This window comes from Nicotiana tomentosiformis, chromosome 8 (genome assembly GCF_000390325.3).
Source record: "Nicotiana tomentosiformis chromosome 8, ASM39032v3, whole genome shotgun sequence".
NCBI classification, from domain to species: Eukaryota; Viridiplantae; Streptophyta; class Magnoliopsida; order Solanales; family Solanaceae; genus Nicotiana; species Nicotiana tomentosiformis.
In genome coordinates this window covers 141,382,089-141,409,561 of record NC_090819.1, presented here as the reverse complement: position 1 = coordinate 141,409,561, position 27,473 = coordinate 141,382,089, and the positions used below count along the sequence as shown (strand labels likewise).

The window sequence follows — 27,473 nt, the reverse complement described above, 5'->3', positions numbered from 1 at the left end:
CAGTATTTTTTAGACCGAATGGCATTATGTTATAACAATAGGTACCGTACTTAGTGACAAACGAGGTCTTTTCTTGATCCTCCGGGTTCATTTGTATCTGGTTGTACTCAGAGTAGGCATCAAGAAAACTGAGAGTCTCGTGGCCGGCCGTAGCATCGATCACACGATCGATGCTAGGCAAAGGAAAAGAATCCTTGGGGCATGCTATGTTCAAATCTTTATAATCTATACACATCCTAAGTTTGTTTCCTTTCTTAGACCACCACCACATTTTCTAGCCATTCAGGGTATTTAGCTTCTCGAATGGATCAAATTTTAAAAAGTTTGGTTACCTCGTCCTTGATGAAGGCATGTTTGGCCTAGGACCGGGGCCTTCTTTTTTGCTTTATCAAACGGAATTTTGGATCCAAGCTCAGTCTATGAGTGGCCATCTCCGGTGGGATCCCTGTTATGTCGAGATGGGACAAAGCGAAACAGTTCATGTTAGCTATAATAAATTGAATAAGCTTTTTCCTGATCTCGAGATCTAACCCCATGCCCAGGTATACCTTTCTATCGGGCAGATGTACGACCATCATTATTTGATCCAGTTCTTCAACCGTTGACTGGGTAGCGTCATTATCATCGGGGACCATAAAGGATCGAGGGATCCCATAGTCATCATCTTCGTTAGTCTTCTGATTCTTTAGTTGGGTCGAGGTTGACGTTTGTGATTGCTATTTGGTATAATGTTCCTCTTTCAAATCTGTCATGACCCAATTTTTCCTATGTTGGGTATCGTGATAGAACCTAGTCTTAGGAACTAGCTAAATAACAACAATAATTAAATAACATCTAACAATCTTTGACATGGAAACCTCCAAAATAAATTTAAAATTTCTAAAACCAGTAGTACAAGCCATAAGCTCTACATAGTGTTTGCTAGAAAACTTCTAAATACAACTATTCAGAATTAAGAATAAACAGTGCCAAACAAAAACTTGAAGGTGACTCTGATGCCTGCGAATGCAGAAACTGGTTTACCTTGATCTCCACAGTAACGACCCACATGTTTACCTTGAGCACACCACATCGATGCTTAGTAAGTATCAAGACTAACCTCGATGGAATAGTGACGAGGAACAGTCAAGACACCCACTGGTCTAATAAACTAAACACGTATAAGTATATGAACAACAAAAATATGATATCTACATAAAGACTATGCAATATGGCTCGCAAATCAGTAATGGCAATAAGAAAGGAAACAACAAATATCAGCGGAATACCATAAAATAATGACTCAGAAAAGTAAATGGAACACAACCTACATTCGTAACCACAAATACAGTAAGGACAAGTATTAACTCAGCAACTATAACCGCTTTTACATCAGGTTTTAGTCATCAAACTCCACGAGGTACCGAACCTCGGACAAATCACAACTCACGGGTCTCAATACCTAAACCCTAGCACTTGGCATCATGTGCCCTCATTACACTTCATAACTGCACTGACATCAACAACAAGAATGCCCCCAGGCCATCACAATTCATCAAAATCAATCCTTGGCACAACCTACCTTGTCTCGCCACGTGTGCAATAATAAAGTAAGTGCCTGCCTTGTCTCACCACACGTGCATAACAATGTTCCCACCTTGTCTCGCCACATGCGTAACCCACATATATATATCCTGCCTTGTCATGCCGCATGTGCAAATATCAATAGTAATAATAGCACGACAGAAACCTCATGCAACCCCATAACAACAACCGCACGGCACAAACCTCGGGCATCACAATAATAAGAACCGCACGGCAGAAACCTCGTGCATCTCCATAACAAGTAAAACAACAACAATGGTAATAATACAAAGTACGACAAGTAAATCAACTCAAGAACTTTTAAATCACAAGAAACGGTGGAACCAATTCACAAGGAATAGCCACAGTAAAAGAATGCTAGGTGTAAAGAGAACAGCTCAATAAGGGAAAACTAATGTGTAGCAACTATCCCACAATATATGTTTCAACAACAGGGAAGCTAACATGAGTCAAATAATTCCAAATAATACAAGTCGACTAAGATATAGGATATCTAAACTTCTTTTAAGGTTGAGGAAATTTCGAAGGATATTCAACAATTCAATTAAAGATAAGCAGCGGAAAAATAATCATAACCTCAATTAAAATTGAACAATTATAGGATGAGATAATAATAATAATTCCAAATAGAGATAAGTAGTTATGAAACAATAGCATGACAATAGATGGGGTAAAATCTTCAGTTAAGTCAAATAGGCAATAAGAGTGAATCCTGAAGCAATTAATTCTAATTAAAGCATGTAGAGGTGAAACTAGTAAATAGGAACTTAAATCATGTCAAGAACAACTTCATACTCGGTGAATATAAGGACCTAAGAATCCTAAAAGGCCAACTTTTCACAAATAAGTCTGAGCACCCACTCGTCACCTCGCGTACATGGACTACAATCAACATAGAAGACTCAAATCCTAAGAGAAAAATCTCCCACACAAGGTTAGGCAAGATACTTACCTCGCACCAAGCTCAATCAATCGATCATAATGCCTTTCCCACGAATATCCGACTCTGAATGACTCAAATCTAGCCAAAACAATTACATATCATGAATACAAGTATAATAAGCTAATCTAATTAATGAAATCAAGATTTTAATAAAAATTCCGAAATTCGTCCCAAAAAGTCGACTCGGGCCCACATCTTGGAATCGGGTAAAAGTCACAAAATACGAATACCCATTTACGCACGAGTTCACTCGTACCAAAATTATCCAAATCTGATGTCTAAATCCCAATCAAAATTCAGAAATCTTAGTTGAAGCTCTTCCCATTTTTCCTAAATTTTCAATCCAAACCCGAAATTTAATGAAAAAAACAACTATAGATTAATGAAATATAACCAAAAATAAGTTCGAAATCGTTAACCCAAAGCTCTCTGAAAATCCCTCAAACAATCGCCAATTCCCGAGCACCCAAGTCCAAAAATGAAGAAATGAATCAAACCCTCGATTTGGCCCCTTTTCTGCCAGTTAAACCGCATCTGCGGACCTGCTTTCGCACATGCGTCACCGCACCTGCGGAATTTCCATCGCAGGTGTGTATTCCCCTCAAAACTCAGCGTCCGCTTCTACGATCTAAGTGTCGCACCTGAGTGTGCGCACTTGCGGACCCCATGTCCGCTTCTGCGGTCCTTCACCGCTCCTGCGATTGCTCCATCGCATCTGCGGGCATCGCATATGCGGAATTTACCTCGCACCTGCGACCCATCGCACTCCTCCACTTTTTCGCTTCTGCGCTTTGCTCTCCGCACGCACTATCCCGCACTTGCGGTCTCTTCACCGTAGGTGCGAAAATACCATATGCCTAAAGACTTCAGCAGTAACACAACTCCAACTTTTGATCCGTTAAGCACCCGAAACTCACCTGAGGCCCCCGGGACCTCAACCAAATATACCAACCAATCCTAAAACACCATACAAACTTAGTTGATCCCTCAAATCACATCAAATAATGCTAAAATCACGAATCACCCTCCAATTCAAACTTAAAGAACTTGAAACTTCAAATTTCTACAACCGATGCCGAAACCTATCAAACCACGTCCGAATGAACTCAAATTTTCACACAAGTCATATTCAATATTACCGACCTAGTCCAACTTCCGAAATCAGAATCCGACCCCGATATCAAAATTTTCACTACCGGTCCAAATCTCCAAAAGTTCGACTTTTGCCATTTCAAACCTAAATAAGGTAGGGATCTCAAATTCATTGTCCGGACATGCGCCTAAGTCCAAAATCACCCAACGGAGCTAATGAGACCGACAAAACTCCATTCCGGAGTCGTCTTCACATTGTTTCAACTACGGTCAAAATCCTAAGACTTAAGCTTCCGTTTTAGGGACTAAGTATCCCAAATCACTTTGAATCATCCGGTAACTAAATTCAATCACGCACGCAAGTCAATACACATAATACGAAGCTGCTCAGGGCCTTATACCACTAAACAGGACTTAAATTCTCAAAATAACCGGTCGGGTCGTTACAGAATCTGATCCATTTGTCGATGATAGTGAAGATATCAGAATTACCTCATCAATGGCAAACATTTCTTTTACGGCTGGTTGTTCCCCGTTAATCATTTTGACTCCCTCCGATATTGGGAATTTCAGAACCTAGTGGAGGGTCGAGGGTACATCTCTCATATTATGGATCCACGGCCTTCCAAAAAGAGTGTTATACCTCATGTCGCCTTCAATCACGTGGAACTTTGTTTCCTGGACGGTCCTGGCCATGTTTATTGGAAGGATTATCTCGCCATTAGTAGTTTTACATGCCATATTGAATCCGTTGAGAACCAGGGTTGCGGGTATGACCCGGTCTTGTAGACCGAGCTGCTCTACGACCTTCGCTCTAATAATGTTGGTCGAACTACCTGGATCAATTAACACATGCTTAACTTGAGTTGTATTCATAAGTACAGATATTACTAGTGCGTCGTTATGGGGTTGCATGATTCCTTTTGCGTCTTCATCACTAAAGGACAAGGTTTATTTAGGTGTTTAATCCTGATACCGGGATCGCTTCTCTCTTTCAATCGACATCTTAGTGCGTTTAAGCACCGATCCCTGGGGGATGTCGATTCCACTGATGATCATGCGGATGATATGTTGTGGCTCTTCTTGTTCATTTTGTCTTCTGAAATCTCTGTTTTTGAAATGGTTTTTGGCCCGGTCACTTAAAAATTCTCGAAGGTGCCCTTTATTGAATAACCAGGTTACCTCCTCTCTCAATTGCCTGTAATCTTCCGTTATGTGGCCATGAGTGCCATGATATTCGCACATTTCATTGGGATTCTTCTAGGTTGGATCGGTCAGCAAAGGTCGGGGCCATTTAGTATCTTTGATGTATCTGATAGCCAACACGGTGTCAGATGCATCGATGTTGAAGTTATATTCCAATAACCGCGGTGCTTCCTTAGGTCCAGTATGCATGTCGAACCCATTCTTGTTCATCAGCTCCCGAGACCCTTAGCCTTGATCACTTCTTTTATTGCTTTGTACGAGGTTACGTCTTGGTTTGTTACCCCTATAATCTCTACTATACTGTCGGTATCGGGCCCTGATCGGCATTTGCTCTCTGTTGATGTCCCTTTTAATAACGGACCCAGAACCCAACTGGTCGTCTTCGACTCTAATCTTCGATTGATATCAATTGTGAACATCCGTCCAGGTAACAGTTGGTACTCGATCGGGTTCTGCTTCAACCGTTGTGAAGCTATTGATCTTCGTTCGTTCAGACTTTGAGTGAAAGCTTGAACTTCCTAATCGTCTATGACTGGTGGTAGGTCCATTTGTTCCATTTGGAAAATAGATACGAATTCTCTTAGCATCTCGTTATCCTTTTGTCTTACCTTGAAAAGGTCTGACTTCCTGGTTTCAACCTTTATGGCTCCAGCGTGTGCTTTTACGAAAGAATCTCCAAGCATAGCAAAAGAATCGATAGAGTTAGATGGTAAATTATTATGATACATATCATAGCTCCCTTTGACAGGGTTTCACCAAATTGTTTCAATAATATAGAATCGATCTCGTCGTCCTCTAGGTCTTTCCCCTTAATGGCACATGTGTAAGAGGTGACGTGTTCGTTGGGGTCAGTCATTCTATTATATTTAGGAATTTGGGGCATACGAAACTTCCTGGGGATCAGTTTTGGACCTGCGCTCGGGGGGAAAGGCTTTTGTACGATTTTTATGGAATCCAAGCCTTTCAATATCGGTGGTGCCCCCGGGATCTGATCAATCCTGGAGTTATACGTTTCCACTTTTTTGTCATTTTATTCAATCCTCATTTCTCCTGACTCTATTCGTTTTGCCAGTTCGTCGAGCATTTAACAATTTCGGGATTATTCCCCGATTCTTGTTCATTTGACCTCACTACAGCTGGCCTCGTTCTGTGGGTGACTTCTTGGGGTGGACTGGGCTTGATCCTGGTAGGTGCCTGGGTTTGGCTCTGCAACTAGGCTATTGTTACTTGTTGATCTTGCAACATTTCAAAAATCATACGCAAGCTGATTCCGTTTTCCTCAGAGTTTTGGGTATTTCGAGCTGCAGATCGAGTTTCACCATGAATGCTATTTTCAGGTTTAGAACGTTGGTTTGCCTCGATGGACACATGTGAATTAATATCTAGTGGCTCTTCGACCCGAGATCCAACGGGATCGACAAGTGTCCTTTCACCCCCTGGAGTTAAGTTGTTGTTCTCATCTTGAAGGCCAACTTCGTTGTTGATAGGTAAGGCCATTAATTGTGAATTCGTCGTTTTCAACCTGAAATCAAAGATACTTCCAAGAGAAAGTGTAAAATAGTGCGTTTCACAGAGATTCGTACCAAATAACCACTATTATCCTTAGCCCCATGGTGGGGGCCAAACTATTTACCCGAAAATGGATAAAGTTGAATTTATACGTAGTTCTAAGGATACGTGGTATAACTTGGTACAAATTGAAAAGGTAAGTAGAAATATATCGAATATTTACTGTATAAAGGAATGAAATACAAACCAAATTGAATATAGAATGATTTATAAACAAGTAAGATGAATCAATGTCCCAGCTCAAAAAAGGATAATCTCAACTATATCAATGTAATATTCTTGTGAATGTATCAATGCTTATTCTCTGGGTGTTAATGTTTCATGCTTACAGAAATAATAGCCACCTCTTTATATAGTGGAAAAACCTACTTTGGATATTATTAAAAATACATATTGGAGATCCCATGATAGATTAATTAATTAGTTTTTCCTTAATTCCCGCCGAGATTCTCTCCCTAAGTGTGGCTGCAACGGCTCTTTGTCTCTAAGCTCGATCTTGGTCGGTCTTGGTATCGGTCGATCTCGAGCTCGATATTGATTCGAGATCGATACTGACTGGGATCAGTACTGATCTGTCTCTGGCTCTTGAGTCTTGGCTTTTGAGCTCGATAACACTGCTTCATATAACAACTCAATATTGATTCGATCTTGATATTGACTCGAGCTCGATATTCATGGGTCCCTGAACCTTGAGATCGATATTGATGGGTCCCTGAACCTTGAGATCGATAACCTGACTTTGCTTCTTATCCCGATGTTACAATGACGACCCTCGGTTTATCATGTTCCAATCTTGACCAATTTACACGGAGGGCAAACTCGGATTTGACTGTATACATATACAGGATGTCTATGTATGTGTCACGCTCCAAAATTGAGGAGCGCGACCGGCGCTCAATCGAGTGAACCCGACCGAGCAAGCCTGTTAGATTTCATTCTACCCACTCTCATCCACGAATGGAGATAATACATATTTTCATTAATTAGACGAAAACGTGTTCCTGTCTACAATACCAATTCATTTCCAATAGCTTCATCATTTTTAATGTCTTAAATGGACAAGTAATATAATCACAACATAACATATTTTGTATTTCCCAGCACCAATATACAACCCACACTATGTCTACGGAGCCTCTATGGATAAATAAGAGTACAATGATAATACCGGCAACAAGGCCCCGACTATACCTCAAACGGAATACACAAGGTACAAAAGATACATGACCCTGGGATGAATTGGGGATCACCAAGTCAGCTGGGAAGAAGGTGCACTGCTATCACTGATCAATGTATCCTTCTGTGGAACCACCTGCATCCATTTAAAGATGCAGCGCCCCCGACAAAAGGGACGTTAGTACTGTCGAATAGTACTAGTATGAAAACTAAACATCAATTAAGAATTTAGAAATACAAGATAATTATGCTTTAAGATGAGATCTTATATAACCATATTCACACAAAACGGCCCCGGCGCCTCACCCGATGTATGCAGGTGGAGGTGTACGTACAATACCACAACTCTTATCAAGCGGCCTTGCCGCCTCACCTCAATGTATGCGGGTGGATGTATAACCACAGTACCAAGAGCCTACACAAAGCGGTTATGCCACCTCACCCCAATGTATGCGGGTGGTGGTGCCACAACAATACCAAAACCATACACAAAGCAGTCGTGCCACCTCGCCCCAATGTATGCAGGTGGAGGTGCAGTCCCACAATATCATAATCCTTACACAAAGCGGCCATGCCGCCTCACCCCAATATATATGCGGTTGGAAGTGTATGACAATCACAATCTCTACACCATAATCCCCACACAAAGCGGTCATGCTGCCTCACCCCAATATATGCGAGTGGAGGTGTATCACAATCACAATCTCTATACCATAATCCCCACACAAAGCGTTCATGCCGTCTCACCCCAATATATACGGGTGGAGGTGTATCACAATCACAATCTCTATACCATAATCCCCACACAAAGCGGTCATGCCACCTCACCCCAATATATGTGGGTGGAGGTGTATCACAATCACAATCTCTATACCATAATCCCCACACAAAGCGGTTATGCCGCCTCACCCCAATATATAAGGGTGGAGGTGTATCACAATCATAATTTCTATACAACTTGGCATAATAACTTTCACATAAATCACGACTTGAAATTATAACATATGGATACACAATCCATAGTTTGGAACACATCCTCAATTTATAATGCAATATGATAGCTGTCTTATTTGAAGACATCAACCAAAATCTCAATTTCAATTACAATTTCCAGCACAATCACCACCATATGTGTGACATGGTGTCCGATCACGACCCGATCGGCTAGGTTGTCTTATTCGAGACATCAACCCTTTTATATCAGTCAATCTTATCCCAATTAAGAGGAATAATTTTATCACATCAATCTCATCCCAAATAAGGGGAATAATTCACAAAAATAACATAGGTACATATGTATTTACCTCATCATCTTCCACATTGTATTAATCTCCACTAGTATTTTCAACCAATAATAACAACAATATTTCCTTGGCTCTTTTGTCCATTCACAAGATTCTTTATTCAAGGCACGGTGGCCATATTAAGTATTTCATGCTTACCTTATCAATTTCAAATATCATTATCATCATCAACAACAAATACAATTCAAATCAAGATGTGTAGTACACATGTGAGCAATTTACAGTCTAAGGCACCTAGAAATATTTTACAAAATTTGGCATAATAGCCTTCATTTGAACTTGACTTAAAGTCGAAACATTACTAATGCGCAACCCATATTTTAACACATCCTCAATTGGTAATATAACATGAATAAAGCATTTGGGATGCTTGTTGAATATATAACTTTCAACCCAATCTTACTCGGAATCGCCAGTTTCATAATGAATCACTCAGGACTTACATACTTTACATGAATATCGTGTGATTCAATTCTAAGAGAAGAGTTTAGCCAACATATCTTGTTCTGAGATTTTCCTTAAAGGACTACGACGTTCTAAAAATTCTAGCAACTTCAATCTATTTAGAAACATAACAAAAGTAAATCACAATTAGGAAGATGAACATGGTTTTAGCTCATTTGAGCATATTGTCAAACACTAGGTGTGCATCAAGGTTTCAAGGTCCTTTTATGGAGGATTCCATCATCCCCCAACCCAATCTTTACCATTCTTAGCTCATCAATCTTCTTACACCCTTTGATAACACATGCATATAAAATAAACAACTCTCATGCCCAAACTTTATCTTGCTAATTACCCAATTCTAGACAAAATTCGAAATTAAGGGTTAGGATGTATAATCTTACCTCTTAAGAAGAAGACCTAGGTGCCCCTCTTGATAATCTTCAAGGTTTTAAGTGAGAGTTGAAGAGAAATTTTGATGAATATTCACTTCTCCCTCTAGGACTCTCTCTCTATCACTCTCAAAATATCAGAAAATATGTTTCAAATGGTCCAAGGTAGGTGTTTTAACGGAATAGGGTCGAGTTTAAAACATATGAAAATGGATACTTCGAAATTCTGGACCGGGCTACAGACCTGGCCTCGCCAAGCTAAAGCCTGTTCTTAGCACGCGACAGGCCTGGCCTCGCCAGGATAAAGCCTAGTATTACCCCTGGACTCACCAGGCTAAAGCGTGGTTAAGCCTGGCCTTTGGCTGGCCTCGCCAGGCTAAAGCCTGGTCTTACACCAGCCCCGCGAGATACAGTCCAGCCTTTGGGTATTTGATCATAACTTCTTGTAGGAATGTCCGAATGACGAACAGTTTGAAGCTTTAGAAACTAGACTCAAAGAGATTTAATTTTATAGGTATATAACCTTATAAGTCGTTATAGTTTGGCAGAAGAATACGTTTGAAGTAGGATCTTGTGCGAATTAAGACATCCTTTCCACTTAATGTATCCTACTTGTTTCACATGAATTCTTTCTATTTACAAAACTCCTAGTATGTTTCAACACACCTTAAACATATACTTTTCATTTCGAAAGAATGTGGTTCTATCCCATGGATATTCTTTAATACTCTAACACGTTATTCCCAAATACCGTTGGCGTACTTTAAAATATTAAATCGTTAGAAAAAAATTTCGGGGCCTTATATTCTCCCCCGCTTAGGATCATTCGTCCTCGAATGAGAAGTAGTGTCTGTCCCAAACATTTAACATAATTTATCTCTTTTCTCACATACCTCAAGTCCTCGAATTGAGTAACTCCCCAATTGTTTTTTTTTTCCAGAAATTTCGGCAGTGTCTCCCCTGTATTTGGGCCTAACCACCTGCCATAGTAACACAAAAACCACCCTAACATCACTTCCATAACTCGACAAAGCATAGCAATATACATTAACAACATTAATCTCAATATTACATACATCATACTCTTAGTTTGGCCTATTTCCTTCAAAATTTCATAAGGCCTAATGTGACTACACATACTTTACCTTCCTTAACAATTCACCCAATATATTCATAGAGAAAATCTTTAGAATAGCCCGTTTACTTTCTTCAACTCTAAATACCTATGCCAAACACCCAAACTAAACCTTTGGATACCTCCAATAATCACTCTAAGATGTGCTAGCTTGAATATGATCATAAAACTTAATATCCATTATATTTGATCATTGGATGATGATGCTTCTTTGACATGTTTGAGCCTTCAACCCCCACTGGTTTCTATAATTATGAACAACGAGGTTCACGATTGGCTAAAATAATTCAAAATCCATCAAGGTACTGAGCACAGCATTTCAGGAGGTTATATCCTAAGAGACATGAAGGTTACTACCAATAGTGCTGACATTGTTAATCATGACATCATTGATTCGACACAAAAGGCATAGAGTTGCCTAGAGGCATAAATGATCATCTTGCCATATTTCATCATTAGTGGAACATTTATAATAGATTTCTCTTTCATATGACCTCATAGGAATTGAGTTCTACAAAATTTTCCCTGATACAGTTACAATCTTATTAGTACTTGCAACTTGTCTTTTTTTTCAAATTTCCCAACAAAAGACATTACTAGGTCAGTTTTCTTATGGTACCATCTGTTTCAAATGAATAACATCTTCCAGCTTGCGCGCACACCTTGATAACATCGACCTGCATGGCATTGCCTCAATATGTGAAGTAACATCATTCTCATACCTTTCTTAACCACCCTCTTTTCTCCTTATAAGTCTTATAGGATTTTAAGAAATCACTTTACTTCCCTCATGAACATTCTCACGATCCCTCTTTACTGCGAAATACTTCCCAAAACACATATCAACACCCTTCATATATATATATATATATATATATATATATATATTTACTTCAACAAAATCATTGGCCCGAACATGGCCTTTTCTAAAACTTGAGATCCTCCTAAATTCTTCAACGACGCCTTCTTGTTTTCCTTATAAGTGTAGGACTTAGTCCACCTGATTCCATCCTCGATGAGTAACTCACATTATTCCCAGTATTGTAGTCACCAATAGTGTTTCCTGGTATTGTAGCGTAAGAGCTATCGTGTTAAAAATGTTTGGTTCGTAACAAGTGTTCATCCTCTCTTATTCTGTTTCGAACATTTCCTCTTTGGTCTAGACAATATGTTGGTACTATATTTCCTTTGTGACTAGAGAATTCACTCCCATCCTATTTTGCCCTTAATTCATAGTTGACAACCTTATTGTGCCACACACATGTTTGCCTCCCATGAACTCGTAGTATCATTGTGCCTGGTTTGTTGAGTTTATCACACTACCAGTTCATCACAAGTAGTCTCACTTTCCAATGTAATACGTAGACATGAACTCCCTCTATATTTTTTAGTTGATATTCAGTGTTACTCAAGTTGACTGCATTACAGTTGATCTTGTATATCTTCTATTAACACTTGTGCTCTAGGCGAGTCCATCATTCTGATACGAACTATTTTTCGATAACCATCTTGTTCATTCTTTTCCAATTCTTCTCGCCTCATTCTTCCTAGTTAGTGAATAACCATGCATTCTTCCATATGTTACATAGTCTTTTCCCTTAGTTGGGAATTCATCATGCTCGCCTCTCGACACTTGTTGGGATATTCGTGGGAAATTATGTTCATCCGTATATAACTTAACACTTCCTTTCTTGTAAGATTCTTAAGAGGCTCTCCATAAACTCCCGATGCAATCTTGGGTTATTATAACATCACATTTATCTCTCCCACTCGTTCTGTCTTTCTCAAAGACTTGGAACTTAATCTAAGTCGCAAATCCGTGATTAACTCATTCTAAGAACTCGCAAGCCTTTCACATTTGATTTGTAGTACTTCCTTAGGTTCCATTGTCTATGACTCTCTAAAATTATAAAACCCTTTTGCAAACCCTACTCTTAGTTTCTAGTATCGTTGACCTTGTCATGTATATTTCCACGTATAAAGAATTTACATTTCCTAACCTTCTACATTATTTTCGTACTAGTGGTTTATCATTTGCATACCCTCTCAGAGAATCACGTTACCCCTTACCACTTTAATATACTATGCATGTCATCTACAAAATATTCAAACATCATAACTTGACGGTCTTACTCTTGTTTCATTGTATTTAAGTGGCCTCTCTATGGCCCTTCCTCCCCCACTTGGGGTGAATGATTCACATTTTGACACAAGTCTTGAATTTAGCAATTTGAGGGAGACATGTTTCACATCTCTAGTCCTCCTATATATGATTGGCTATTGGGGAGATTTAAGTCACCATGGTATTAACCTCATGCGTTCTCTACTCTTATTCAGCCACATAGGCTTGGGATCCAAATCCCTCGTGTCAATATCCTTTTTGGAGTGTAACACCACTTCGCACATTCCTGGGATTTTTTTTTATTACATTCATTGTGCTAGGGTCTTCTCATTATGGGTTCAATCAACTCCCCTTTCATAACTTCTTGTCTCCCGTGAGAGACCTACACATTTATCATTACTCTTCAGGCCATGCCTTTCAAATATCACGTGCCTATGTAACATGTTTACATCTTAGAATCATATACATGGTTCCCACACTATCCACATGTACTAGTTAATCTAGGTCTCATTTATCACGTCAATGCATCTTTGGAGGTGGGTAATCACTTCTAGCACTCTCCTCATATAAAGTATGCTCATGGTACTATATGCTTGTCTCATATGGTCATACCATTCATTCAATATGATACATGTGCCATCTGTTTAATATTCAGGCCTTTACCCATTTGTCATGTCACATGACAACATTACTTGGAATAAACCAAAAAAGCATTTAAACTTACCTTGAACCTCAACACACAAGTTGGAGGAAGAACAGTTTCACAACCAGTTTTATCGCACGATTCAGAATATCAAAGAAGGGTATTATTCCTAAATGTTCAAGTAGCCTCCAACTTATAGATGATATCGACAACACACCGATAAGAAGGACTCAACTAGACACGGCTCCGAGGCATCCTAGGACACTTTAAAACCTTAGGCTCTGATACCAAGTTTGTCATGCCCCAAAACCGAGGAACGCAACCGGCGCTCAACCGAGTGAACCCGACCGAGTAAGCCTGTTAGATTTCATTCTACCCAATCTCATCCACGAATGGAAATAATACATATTTTCATTAATTAGATGAAAACGTGTTTCTGTCTCCAATACCAATTCATTTCCAATAGCTTCATCATTTTTAATGTCTTAAATGGACAAGTAATATAACCACAACATAACATATTTTGTATTTCCCAGCACCAATACACAACCCACACTATGTCTACGGAGCCTTTATGGATAAAGAAGAGTACAATGATAATGCCGAGAATAAGGTCCCGGCTATACCTCAAATGGAATACACAAGGTACAAAAGATACATGACCCCGGGATGAATTGGGGCTCACCAAGTCAGCTGGGAAGAAGGTGCACTGCTATCACTGATCAATGTCTCCTGCTGTGGAACCACCTGTATCCATTTAAAGATGCAGCGCCCCCAGCAAAAGGGACGTTAGTACTGTCGAATAGTACTAGTATTAAAACTAAACATCAATTAAGAATTTAGAAATACAAGATAATTAAGATGAACCAGTGCGGCAATAGAATAATATAGATAATTGTCTCAACCATAGCAAACTTATTAAAAGTTATCAACAACATTTATAGGATTTAAGATGAGATCTTATATAACCATATTCACACAAAATGGCCACGCCGCCTTACCCGATGTATGCAGGTGGAGGTACACGTACAATACCACAACTCTAATCAAGAGGCCCTGCCGCCTCACCTCAATGTATGTGGGTGGATGTATAACCACAGTACTAAGAGCCTACACAAAGCGGTTATGCCTCCTCACCCCAATGTATGCGGGTGGTGGTGCCATAAAATACCATAACCATACACAAAGCGGTCGTGTCACCTCACCCCAATATATATGCGGGTGGAGGCGCAGTCCCATAAAATCAAAATACCTACACAAAGCGGTCATGCCACCTCACCCCAATATATATGCGGGTGGAGGTGTATCACAATCACAATCTCTATACCATAATCCCCACACAAAGCGGTCATGCCGCCTTACCCCAATATATGCGGGTGGAGGTGTATCACGATCACAATCTCTATACTATAATCCCCACACAAAGCGGTCATGCCGCCTTACCCCAATATATGCGGGTGAAGGTATATCACAATCACAATCTCTATACCATAATCCCCACACAAAGCGGGCATGCCGCATCACCCCAATATATGAGGGTGGAGGTGTATCACAATCACAAGTTCTACACAACTTGGCATAATAATTTTTACATAAATCACGACTTGAAATTATAACATGTCGATATACAATCCATAGTTTGGAATACATCCTCAATTTATAATGTAATATGATAGTTATCTTATTCGAAGACAGCAACCAAAATCTCAATTTCAATAACAATTTCCAGCACAATCACCACCATGGGTGTGACATGGTGTCCGATCACGACCCGATCGGCTAGGCTGTCTTATTCAAGACATCAACCCTTTTATATCAGTCAATCTTATCCCAATTAAGAGGAATAATTTTATCACATCAATATCATTCCAAATAAGGGGAATAATTCACAAAAATAACATAGGTACAGATGTATTTACCTCATCATCTTCCACATTGTATAAATCTCCACTAGTATTTTCAACCAATAATAACAACAATATTTTCTTGGCTCTTTTGGCCATTCACAAGATTCTTTATTCAAGTCACGGTGGCCATATTAAGTATTTCATGCTTACCTTATCAATTTCAAATATCATTATCATCATCTACAACAAATACAATTCAAATCAAGAAGTATAGTACACATGTGAGCAATTTAGAATCTAAGGCACCTAGAGATATTTCACAAAATTTGGCATATTAGCCTTCATCTTAACTTGACTTAAAGTCAAAACATTACTAATGCACAACCCATATTTTAGCACATCCTCAATTGGTAACATAACATGAATAAAGCATTTGGGATGCTTGTTGACTATATATCTTTCAACCCAATCTTACTCGGAATAGCCAGTTTCATAATGAATCACTCAGGACTTACATACTTTACATGAATACCGTGGGATTCAATTCTAAGAGAAGAGTTTAGCCAACATACTTTGTTCTGAGATTTTCCTTAAATTACTACGACGTTCCAAAAATTCTAGCAACTTCAATCTATTTAGATACATAACAAAAGTAAACCATAATTAGGAAGATGAACATGGTTTTAGCTCATTTGAACATATTACCAAACACTAGGTGTGCATCAAGGTTTCAAGGTCCTTTTATGGAGGATTCCATCATCCCCCAACACAATATTTACCATTCTTAGCTCATCAATCTTCCTACACCCTTTGATAACACATGCATGTAAAATAAACAACTCTCATGCCCAAACTTTATCTTGCTAATTACTCAATACATGACAAAATTCGAAATTAAGGGTTATGATGTATAATCTTACCTCTTAGGAAGAAGACCTAGGTGCCCCTCTTGATAATCTTCAAGGTTTTAAGTGAGAGTTGGAGAGAAATTTTGATGAATATTCACTTCTCCCTCTAGGACTCTCTCTCTATCTCTCAAAATATCAGAAAATATGTTTCAAATGGTCCAAGGTAGGTATTCTAAAGAAATAGGGTCGGGTTTAAAATATATGAAAATGGATACTTCAAAATTCTGGACCGGGCTACAGACCTGGCTTCGCCAGGCTAAAGCCTGGTCTTAACGCGCGACAGGCCTGGCCTCGCCAGGCTAAAGCCTAGTCTTACACCAGCCCCGCGAGCTACAGTCCAGCCTTTGGGTATTTGATCATAACTTCTTGTAGGAATGTCCGAATGACGAATGGTTTGAAGCGTTAGAAACTAGACTAAAGGAGATTTAATTTGATAGGTAGATCACCTCATAAGTTGTTATAGTGTGGCAGAAGAATACGTTTGAAGTAGGATCTTGTGCGAATTGAGATATCCTTTCCACTTAATGCATCCTACTTGTTCCACACGAATTCTTTCTATTCACAAAACTCCTTAGTATGTTTCAACACACGTTAAACATATACTTTTCATTTCGAAAGAATGTGGTTCTATCCCATGGGTCTCCTTTAATACTCTAACACGTTATTCACAAATACCGTTGGCATACTTTAAAATATTAAATCATTAGAAAACTTTTTCGGGGCCTTACAGTATGTATATATATATATATATATATATATATATATATATATATATTCAAAAAATATATAAATTTTATAGTATTTTCGCTATTATTTTTATAGCGGCTATACAATTTACAGAGATTGACATAACATGCAATTTACAAGTGATGTTGAGTATTAACCTAGTCCATTCAATAGCTAAGAGGGCACACTTTAAAACTGTAATGTTACAAGTTCGACTACTACTAAAGCTTTGGAAAGTTTCTTATTTTGACAAATCCATGATGAGAAAATAGAATTATGGGATCTTTACACAAATAGCCGGTCATATTCATTGTTTACTTTTTCTAGCTATATACATAGTTTATATATTGATTATACATAATTATACACATATAGTATATGAATTATGCATATATTATACCTCAATCGACTATTTTTAGTTTAAACATTTGGGTGGGTAACTATTTGGGTTAATTCTTCTAGAATGGATTATCAGCGATAATGACGTGATGATAAGAGAAGGGCCCTACTCAACAAACAAATACATCTCAGTTTCCTTTGTTCTTTCGGCCATGTAGTGACGAAGCCAGAATGTTTTCAAGGGTGTCCAAACTTAAAAAAAGTAAAAACAAAATCCCTGACGAAGGGTGTTCAATATATGTTATATACCTTAAAACCTAATATTTTACCTATATATGCATTATAATTTTTTGATGAAGGGTGGTCAATCTTCGCCCCTGCACCCATGTGGTAGTTTTTGCTAGCGTAATCGTTCACCAAATCATTTAAATAAAAAACTAAACAGTAATTCTGGCTAGTTACTTGTGTAAATATCATGTCATTGTATACCTTATAGTTAATGATGGTAAAATGAGTTGTTGTTTATAGAGTCCAAAGGGGTCGCATTTCGCATTTTGTAGTAGACACAAGGCTAAGACAGACAAGTAAATATCATGTCATTGTATATACCATATAGTCATTTTTTCTTTAAACACAAGGGAAAACTAATGCAAGAAAAACAATGCATGCCTCTTAAAGGGAAACTCATATTAATTTTTTATTTATTTATGTTTAAGCTTGAAAAAATATTTTCAGACTTGTAAAAGAAGAATTAACCCAAATAGCCGTCCACCCAACCGCTTCAACTAAAAATAGCTGGTGGAGATATAATATATGCATAATTTATGTATTATATGTGTATAATTATGTATAATCAATATATAAACTATGTATATGACTAGAAAAATTAAACAATGAATATTGACGGCTATTCGTGTAAATATCCCCTTGTAAAACTTTGATTCAAATACATCATGTCGTTTACCCTGCTAAGTGAAAAGCCCTGTTGCGACCAAACACACTCACGCAAGTATACGTGGTCGTCAAGTAATATAGTAGTGAGTAGAGTATCGTTCCCACGAAGACTTATGATTAACTTTTGACTAACTCAAACTCAAATAACTTATCGATTCAAGCGATCTCTCACAAAATAGATAATTTTCTAATTTACCACCTATAAACTATCAAGTAATGAAATACTAGAGATCAACCACAACACTTAAATGATTTCGAATAATAATCAATAGAAGATAATATTCCAGGGTCACGGGTTATCTAACAATCATGTTGCATTCTTAGCTTAAAATAACTAATTGATTTATCTGGATTGTTAATTGACGGGGTTGATATTATTCATAAGAATCTGTCGAGTTCTTACTCGCCTATTCAAGCTAACTTAATGCCTATATGTCTATGGAATTAAGATTAACAAGAATGCATTTACACTTCCTGTATTTCAACCGAGAAAAACAATTAGGTATATTTCTATCCTAATTGTGAATCTGTTCCCCGATGTCCGGGTTCAAGAACTATCTCTATTTAGTTCTATATGTAATATAGAATTCCCACTTTCGAGTTCAACTCTAGATTGGTAGATAGTAATTCACTTTTAACTACTCAGCAAATTAATTAAAAATAGAATTAAATAAACAACCCAATATGATAAAATCAACTTTGTCAAATTAAACTTCAAACATCAGCATTCATGTATTGCCCATGACCCTAGAATAATAGGGTTCCTAGCCATTCATGTTCATGCAATCATCAAAAATTTCACAAGAGTGCATAAAAATCAATAAAAGAAGGAAAAATAAGAAGTCAAGATGAATTCTGTGGTTCCCCAGCTTTGTCGTGGCTTTTTTCCCTTTTCCAATATGTTAGATTACCTAAAAGAGGCATTTTTGGCTTATATATTGCGTACAAAAGTCGTGGCCAAAGTACTCCTATTTCTAATCCAAATCAGCCTCAGGGATTGATGCTAGGGTGGATGCGTCGCATCCACCTTGTTCTCCACTTCTCAGCTTCGCATGGTAGGGCGGATGCTATGGGCCGACTTCACTGCTAAGGGTGCACGAAATCTGATTTTTTTCTAAATTGGATGCGACGCATCCAACCCCTCTTTCTCTACCTAGAGTACCTTTTCTTCATATTTTTGCACTCCAAACACCCTAAATCATCACACACAACTCAATTAGTCATAAAGCCAATAATTAAACTATGTTGGGCATTTTAAAGATTAAATAGCATCAAAAAGCAGTTAAAACATGGGTAAAGTAACATCAACACATATCGAAATATGCCCAACATCACCACCCCACACTTAAACCTTTGTTCGTCCTCGAATAAACCATCACTATAGTAGACGAAACAAAATTAAGCTCTTATCATTCAAAGCACACTACACCTATGACCATGGTTATTTGCAACAATTAAGCTCTAGAATATGCATCACATACACTTCCCTTTACTTATGTCATTCTTTAAAAAATATTCAAACAAAGACAACATGCTCACAACAATCCTAACCTCAAAAACCGACTCAATGTCACAATGTACTCATGGCTTGAACACCCAACATCATAGAGAAGTCTAATAACGTTACCTATCCCTCGTGAAAACCATGTGCCCTCACAACAAGAACAAGAGAGCAAGTTCAATCCACACATTCGAATCTCATGATTAAATATATTTTAATGATTCACATATATCAAAGAAAATCGCTCACTCTCACAAAGAAGTCACATGCATGCAATTGGTACCATAGGCTTGCCCTTAATGTAAATCTCTACTAATGTAAGCTCGCTCTATCTAAAATCAATTAGGACGTTTTCATGGTTGTAATGTGGGCTAAGTGACGGGTAGGATATATTTAAGGAACAGTGACTCACCCTCCTAAGCTCTTTAATACATCACAAAATTACTTTAAGCGTATTTTCTTCAACACCACTTCAATTTCACAAACAATATCACCCCCAAAACAGTCCTTTTTTCTTTAAGCACTACTTTAGCTCATACCCACTAACAAGAACAAGACAATTTTTTATTTTATTTTTACTTCTTTTTTTTTTCAATTTCCGCTAGTGGTGTAGTATTTTACAAAACAAGTGCATCTTTCTTCCTTTCATTGGTTCCACTCAAAAGTCACCCCACACTTAGTCCCTTCTTACTTCTTTTAGCGCTCATCTAACAATTAAAGCGCTTTAAGAGGTAAAAGAATCAAAAGAATGTCAATTAAGAATAAAAAGGGGTATAGGCTTGTAATGTGGGTACCAAATAAAAGTCAATAGGCTCAAAATGGTTAACTAGGGATATATTTTATTTATGATAAGCAATAATCTCAAAAAGATCAAAGAAAGCCTAAAATCATTTTTCAAACCAAGCATCACCTCAAATTTCGCTTCAACTCACATACCGGGCAAGTTTTAGACACAAGTACAATACATGAACTACACAAAAACCTCACCACACATGGCACATGACTCACTAAGGACGATCACATTCCGACTCTCAAACAATGTAAGTATTCACAGAGCAACGAGATATTAAGCATTAAGCATCACTATTGACTTTTATTTGGTACCCACATTACAAGCCTATACCTTTTTTATTCTTAATTGACATTGTTTTGATCCTTTTACCTCTTAAAGCACTTTAATTGTTAGATGAGCGCTAAAAGAAGTAAGAAGGGACTAAGTGTGGGGTGACTTTTGAGTGGAACCAATGAAAGGAAGAAATATGCATTTATTTTGTAAAATACTACACCACTTGTTTTTTTTTTTTTTGTCTTTGATAAAGCTACTTACTATGACTACACATAACAATGGACTGAGAGTTACTCCATATAGATGAATTTACTAACTATTACAGGCCATTAATCCAGTGAATATCACATCCCTCAACAATATCAAAATCAACAAAATTTGTAACAGTTAAGTACATTCATCCACAAAAATATGAACAACCCCACACTTAAAACTGTGCTTTGTCCCCAATGCACATAAATAAAGTAAAGTAGGGTGAGAAGAAACTCCCTCAAGGCAAGGTGGAAAGCTCATCTGCAGTATGTGGAAGAGCATCAGCATCCATGGCATTCATCAAGACCCCCTCCGGCCTTGCAATAGCATCCTCACGAATAGGGAGAGTTGTCACAGTCATATCATCACCAACTGGAGTTGAGTCTGTAGCAGGTGGTACGGCGGCCTCAGTAGGCATGGTGTGTGGAGTCTTAGGGACTATAGGAGGAGCAGAAGTGGATGATCCAGCAGTGGACGATGCAAGCAGCTGTGAAATGTCTATATCTACACGTTGAACCAGAGCACGGAGGAGTAATGATACCTCCCTCATTATCGTGGCCTGCTCAGTCTGGACTCGGCTTAGATCCGCACGAGTCTGACTCAACTCATCTCTGGTGGCACTCAACTCTACACGAGTCGCTATCAACTCAGCCATGTTCTCTTGCATATCAGCTTGCATCTGCTCAAACAACTATTGAATGGTAAGCTTAGAAGACCTTCCCTTGTTCGTCTCTAGTACATGAGTAACATCATATGGTCCTGGAGCTTTAGCCTCAATGTCGTCATTCTCCTTGTCCCATAGTACTCCCATCTCTGTCAAGAAAGTCGATAGGGTATTTGTAAAGAACAACCTCCACTTGTAGTTCATCCTGGTGCGCTGCATTTGGTCATGCATGATGGCTCCCAAGTTGAGCGGTATCCCCTCTAATAAAGCATACAATACTAGTGCTCGGTGTCGAGGGACATCAGTTTTGTATTGGCATGGCATCAGGCGGTTGCATATGAAATTTAGAGCCACACGTGCTAACACACTCATGAATTCCTTGGCCAGAGAATGGTACTCCATACTCCCATGCTTCCAATTTTCATCCTTCCTGGTAGGGCATAGGACCGACCTAATGTGTGCATACTCTGGTGCTTTGCATATGGAGTCAAACCTATCTGTTAGTGTGTGTGGCACCCCTAAGAAATTATTCAGAGCTTCAGCTGAGACATTAATATCCACCCCTCCTACTCTTACAATGCTTCCCCTGGAGTGACGCCAATTGGCGTAAAGCTCTCTGACGATAGTGAGGTTGGCCTTGCCGTGGACCTTCAAGATAGGTCCCCATTGTTGCACCTCTCGAATTGATTTCAGAAACTCTGGGTACTTTTTCTTAAGTGCTCCGATGTTGATTGGCTTTTCTGGAATGTACTTCTTTAAACCGAGTATCTTATTATAAGCTCGGAATGCCTTTTCACTAATAAAGTTCTTCTCCCAAGCAGCTCGGTCTATTGGTTCACCCTCATCTTCGTCACTCGTGTCGACATGTGGAGGCTTATTATCTGAATCAGACTCGGACTCAGATTCTGCAGTAATTTTCATCTTTCCTTTATCATTCGGGTCACTCTGCTTGGAGGCTTTTCTCTGGTTCGGCACAGGTTATCTTATCTCTATCCCTTTGTTTGGCGGATTTGAGGGAGACATGTTTCACATCTCTAGTCCTCCTATATATGATTGGCTATTGGGGAGATTTAAGTCACCATGGTATTAAACTCATGCGTTCTCTACTCTTATTCATCCACATAGGCTTGGGATCCAAATCCCTCGTGTCAATATACTTTTTGGAGTGTAACACCACTTCGCACATTCCTGGGAATTTTTTTATTACATTCATAGTGCTAGGGTCTTCTCATTGTGGGTTCAATCAACTCCCCTTTCATAACTTCTTGTCTCCCGTGAGAGACCTACACATTTATCATTACTCTCCAGGCCATGCCTTTCATATATCACGTACCTATGTAACATGTTTTCATCTTAGAATCATATACATGGTTCCCACACTATCCACATGTACTAGTTAAGCTAGGTCTCATTTTATCACGTCAATGCATCTTTGGAGGTGGGTAATCACTTCTAGCACTCTCCTCGTATAAAGTATGCTCATGGTACTATATACTTGTCTCATATGGTCATACCATTCATTCAATATGATACATGTGCCATCTGTTTAATATTCAGGTCTTTACCCATTCGTCATGTCACATGACAACATCACTTGGAATAAACCAAAAAAGCACTTAAACTTAATTTGAACCTCAACGCACAAGTTGGAGGAAGAACAGTTTCACAACCAGTTTTATCGCACGATTCAGAATATCAAAGAAGGATATTATTCCTAAATGTCCAAGTAGCCTCCAACTTATAGATGAGGTCGACAACACACCGATAAGAAGGACTCAACTAGACACGGCTCCGAGACATCCTAGGACACTTTAAAACCTTAGGCTCTGATACCAAGTTTGTCACGCCCCAAAAACGAGGAACGCGACCGGCGCTCAACCGAGTGAACCCGACCGAGTAAGCCTGTTAGATTTCATTCTATCCAATCTCATCCACGAATGGAAATAATACATATTTTCATTAATTAGACGAAAACGTGTTCCTGTCTACAATACCAATTCATTTTCAATAGCTTCATCACTTTTAATGTCTTAAATGGACAAGTAATATAACCACAACATAACATATTTAGTATTTCCCAGCACCAATACACAACCTACACTATGTCTACGGAGCCTCTATGGATAAAGAAGAGTACAATGATAATGCCGGGAATAAGGCCCCGGCTATACCTCAAACGGAATACACAAGGTACAAAAGATACATGACCCCGGGATGAATTGAGGCTCACCAAGTCAGCTGGGAAGAAGGGGCACTGCTATCACTGATCAATGTCTCCTGCTGTTGAACCACCTGCATCCATTTAAAGATGCAGCACCCCCGGCAAAAGGGACGTTAGTACTGTCGATTAGTACTAGTATTAAAACTAAACATCAATAAAGAATTTAGAAATACAAGATAATTATGATGAACCAGTGCGGCAATAGAATAATATAGATAATTGTCTCAACCATAGCAAACTTATTAAAATCTATCAACAACATTTATAGGATTTAAGATGAGATCTTATATAATCATATTCACACAAAATGGCCCCGTCGCCTCACCCGATGTATGAAGGTGGAGGTATACGTACAATACCACAACTCTTTTTCTCCTACTAAGGAATTTCTTGTTCCTGCTTTATTCGTAATTGGTGATTCGTCAGTTGATTGTGGTACCAACAATTTTCTTGGAACTTTTGCTCGTGCTGATAGGCTTCATTATGGACGTGATTCTAATACACATCAACCTACTGGACGCTTCTGCAGTGGAAGAATTCCTGTCGATTATCTTAGTAATTTTATTTTTCAATTTCTTGGTACTTTATTCTTTGTATAAAACTTGTTGAGATTCTTTTCAATTGGGTTAGTGGGATTTCTTGAAAAGTTGAGAATGTTTCTATTGGGTTAGTAAGATTTTGTGAAAAGGTTGAGAATTTTTCAATTGGGTTAGTGAGATTTGAGATTGATGTGTGTTTGATTAACTGTAAGTGAGGGAAATGATTGGACTTTCAATTAAATGGTATATGGTTCTTTTTCTGTTAATTTTTTGCCTGATTAAATGGTTTATGGAAAGTCTTGGTTTGTAATTTTTCTAAGGTATCTCAGTGATACATTCTTGATCTTTTTGAAGAAATTTTGGGTTAAGACTGCTAATTTTCCATTTTTTGTTGATTTGATTATATCAGCATTGCGTCTTGGATTACCATTTGTGCCAAGTTACCTAGGGCAGGCTGGTTCAATTGAAGACATGATTCTTGGTGTTAATTATGCTTCTGCTGGTGCTGGCATTATTTTCTCAAGCGGCTCTGAATTGGTACATTTTCATTATATATACTTTTTGTTTTAATAATCATATACACTGTAACTATGATTAATTTTATGGTGAGTTGTTGATTTTAATGCTTAGATTAGTATTTAAACTAGATGAGTAATATTTGTGCAGGGTCAGCATATCTCACTTGCACAGCAAATAGAGCAGGCCACTAACACTATTCAGCAGTTTATAATGACTATTGGTGAGGAAGCAACAGCTGATCTGATGTCAACTTCTGTGTTCTACATTTCAATCGGGGCCAACGACTACATTCTTTACTATCTCCGGAATGTATCTGATGTTCAATCTGTTTACTTACCCTGGAGCTTTAACCAGTTTTTGGCACAGACAATGAAGCAGGAAATTAAGGTGCAGTGTTATATATGATCTTAACACCTTTTATCGTCTTTTGTGATCATACTATAATATCGTCGACTTTTTTCTTTTAGGTGTATTGAATTTTGCAGCTATAACACAATAGTTTGTTGTTAGAGTTCTAAGTCAAACAATGTCTCCCTATGTAGCACAGATTGTAACACACCAATATAACCAAGAAAGCTACACATTGACATATATAGGGACGGGGAAATTCAGTACTCGATTTAGTAATATTGAAAGAAGAGTATGGTTTTGTCTGCTTTTAATGTCACTTAAGCCATTCACATTTTAGAAGAAACAGCAACAAATTTCTCTATTTGCTCTCGTTGCTCTTCTCCCTCTCATACATTACATGCTTCAGTCTCCCCTATGGCTTTACATTATTTCCAAGACTATTTAGTTCAACATGCAAAAAAAGGTTTATTGATATATGATTCTTCTATCATATGTCCGCAATACTTTTCGAAGTTTTTCTTCATAAATTTATCTGATGTATATATATACTGGTGGCACAGAACTTGTACAATGCAAATGTCAGAAAAGTGGTTGTAATGGAACTGGCTCCAATAGGCTGTGCTCCTTACAACTTACGGCTATACCATAGCAAGAATGGGCAGTGTGTGGAAACCATAAACGACATGATACTGGAGTTCAACTTTGCTGTTAGATATATCGTCGCTGAACTTAATGAGGAACTTGTTGGTGCCACTGTCATATTCTGTGATGCATTTGAAGGGTCAATGGACATCATTCAGAATCATGACCGTTATGGTGAGCGGTCTCTATAATCTGTATTGAGTCATTTGACAGGACGCGTCGCAGTTAGATGTATGCAATCTAATTTTTTTTGCATTTTTCACTATAGGTTTCAGTGTGACAGATGAGGCTTGCTGTGGTTTAGGCAAATACAAAGGCTGGATCTTGTGCATTTCCCCTGAAATAGCGTTCAGTAACGCCTCAAATCATATCTGGTGGGATCAATTTCACCCGACTGATGCTGTGAACGCTATCCTTGCTGACAATGTATGGTCCGGCTTGCACACACCTATGTGCTACCCAATGAACTTGCAGGACATGTTGGCTCCAAGCATCAGATAATTGGACCTATACACATTCTCGTTCTGTGCCTATTAGCACTGTACAGTTGATATAGCATTCTTTGTGTGTTGCATTTTTGCGATTATAACTCGGAGAGCCTTGTAAATTTCAGTATTCATGTCCAGTTACAGCACAAAAACTAGGAAATGCAGCTGCGATATGTCTGCAATGACAAAACTCGTTCTGGCAGATTGCTAATAGGATAACATCTTGAATCTTTGAACTATTAGTTTAGAATTTATGATAACAAAACTAAAAGAAACTCTGTAATAGTAGTAGTAGTAGTACAAGTGCTTCATTTGAATTTTGCATCAATAGGAGAACATATCTACAAATTTTTACTATCTTCATAGAAGTACTGAAATACACACACAAAAACTAATATTTGGTCTAAAAACTTTTTAAATGTTTGGTTTCTTACGTATATTTGTTTGGTTTCTTACGTATATTTCCCATTTTATTCTTTGCACGGTAAACAGTTATCGGTATTGAGTGTTTACTCCAAATTATACTAATTATAATGGTTAAAGGATCGATTAAGATGAGAATATGTATTAATTGACTATGATTTAATGATAACCCTATTTTTGAAGATATGTATTATGTATTTATTGAATTTTGAAGCTATACATTCTAAGTTAAACAATCTCTCCCTATCTAGCACAGAATGCAAGGCACCTATATGACCAAAACTGTTGTACCCTCACATATTTAGGGACAGGGTAATTGAGTACTTCGTTTAGCAAAATTAGAGTTTTCTTTGCCCATTTCTTGATACTCTTGCCATGTTGTAAAAACCATAGCCATATTCATCTTTTAAACTTCGTGCATCC

At 38.2% G+C, this 27,473-nt stretch overlaps 1 protein-coding gene across 1 annotated transcript; it reads left to right on the top strand.

Moving 5' to 3' along the window:
- Window positions 1–24,395: 24,395 nt before the first annotated feature.
- Window positions 24,396–26,784, top strand: LOC104110477 (GDSL esterase/lipase At5g08460-like). The gene is made up of 6 exons (XM_070184300.1): window positions 24,396–24,432; window positions 24,515–24,630; window positions 24,982–25,164; window positions 25,294–25,533; window positions 26,058–26,313; window positions 26,408–26,784. The coding sequence occupies exons 1-6, from the start codon at window positions 24,396–24,398 to the stop codon at window positions 26,638–26,640; spliced, it is 1,065 nt and encodes a 354-aa protein (XP_070040401.1). The 3' UTR covers window positions 26,641–26,784.
- The last annotated feature ends 689 nt before the right edge of the window (window positions 26,785–27,473 follow it).

Bases quoted from the DNA above. Each gene is read 5' to 3' on its own strand.
- LOC104110477 (XM_070184300.1), top strand. From the start codon at position 24,396: ATGGCCCCGTCGCCTCACCCGATGTATGAAGGTGGAG. The intron at 24,433-24,514 runs GTATACGTACAA...GTGATTCGTCAG, and splicing joins CCCGATGTATGAAGGTGGAG to TTGATTGTGGTACCAACAAT. The intron at 25,534-26,057 runs GTGCAGTGTTAT...CTGGTGGCACAG, and splicing joins CAATGAAGCAGGAAATTAAG to AACTTGTACAATGCAAATGT.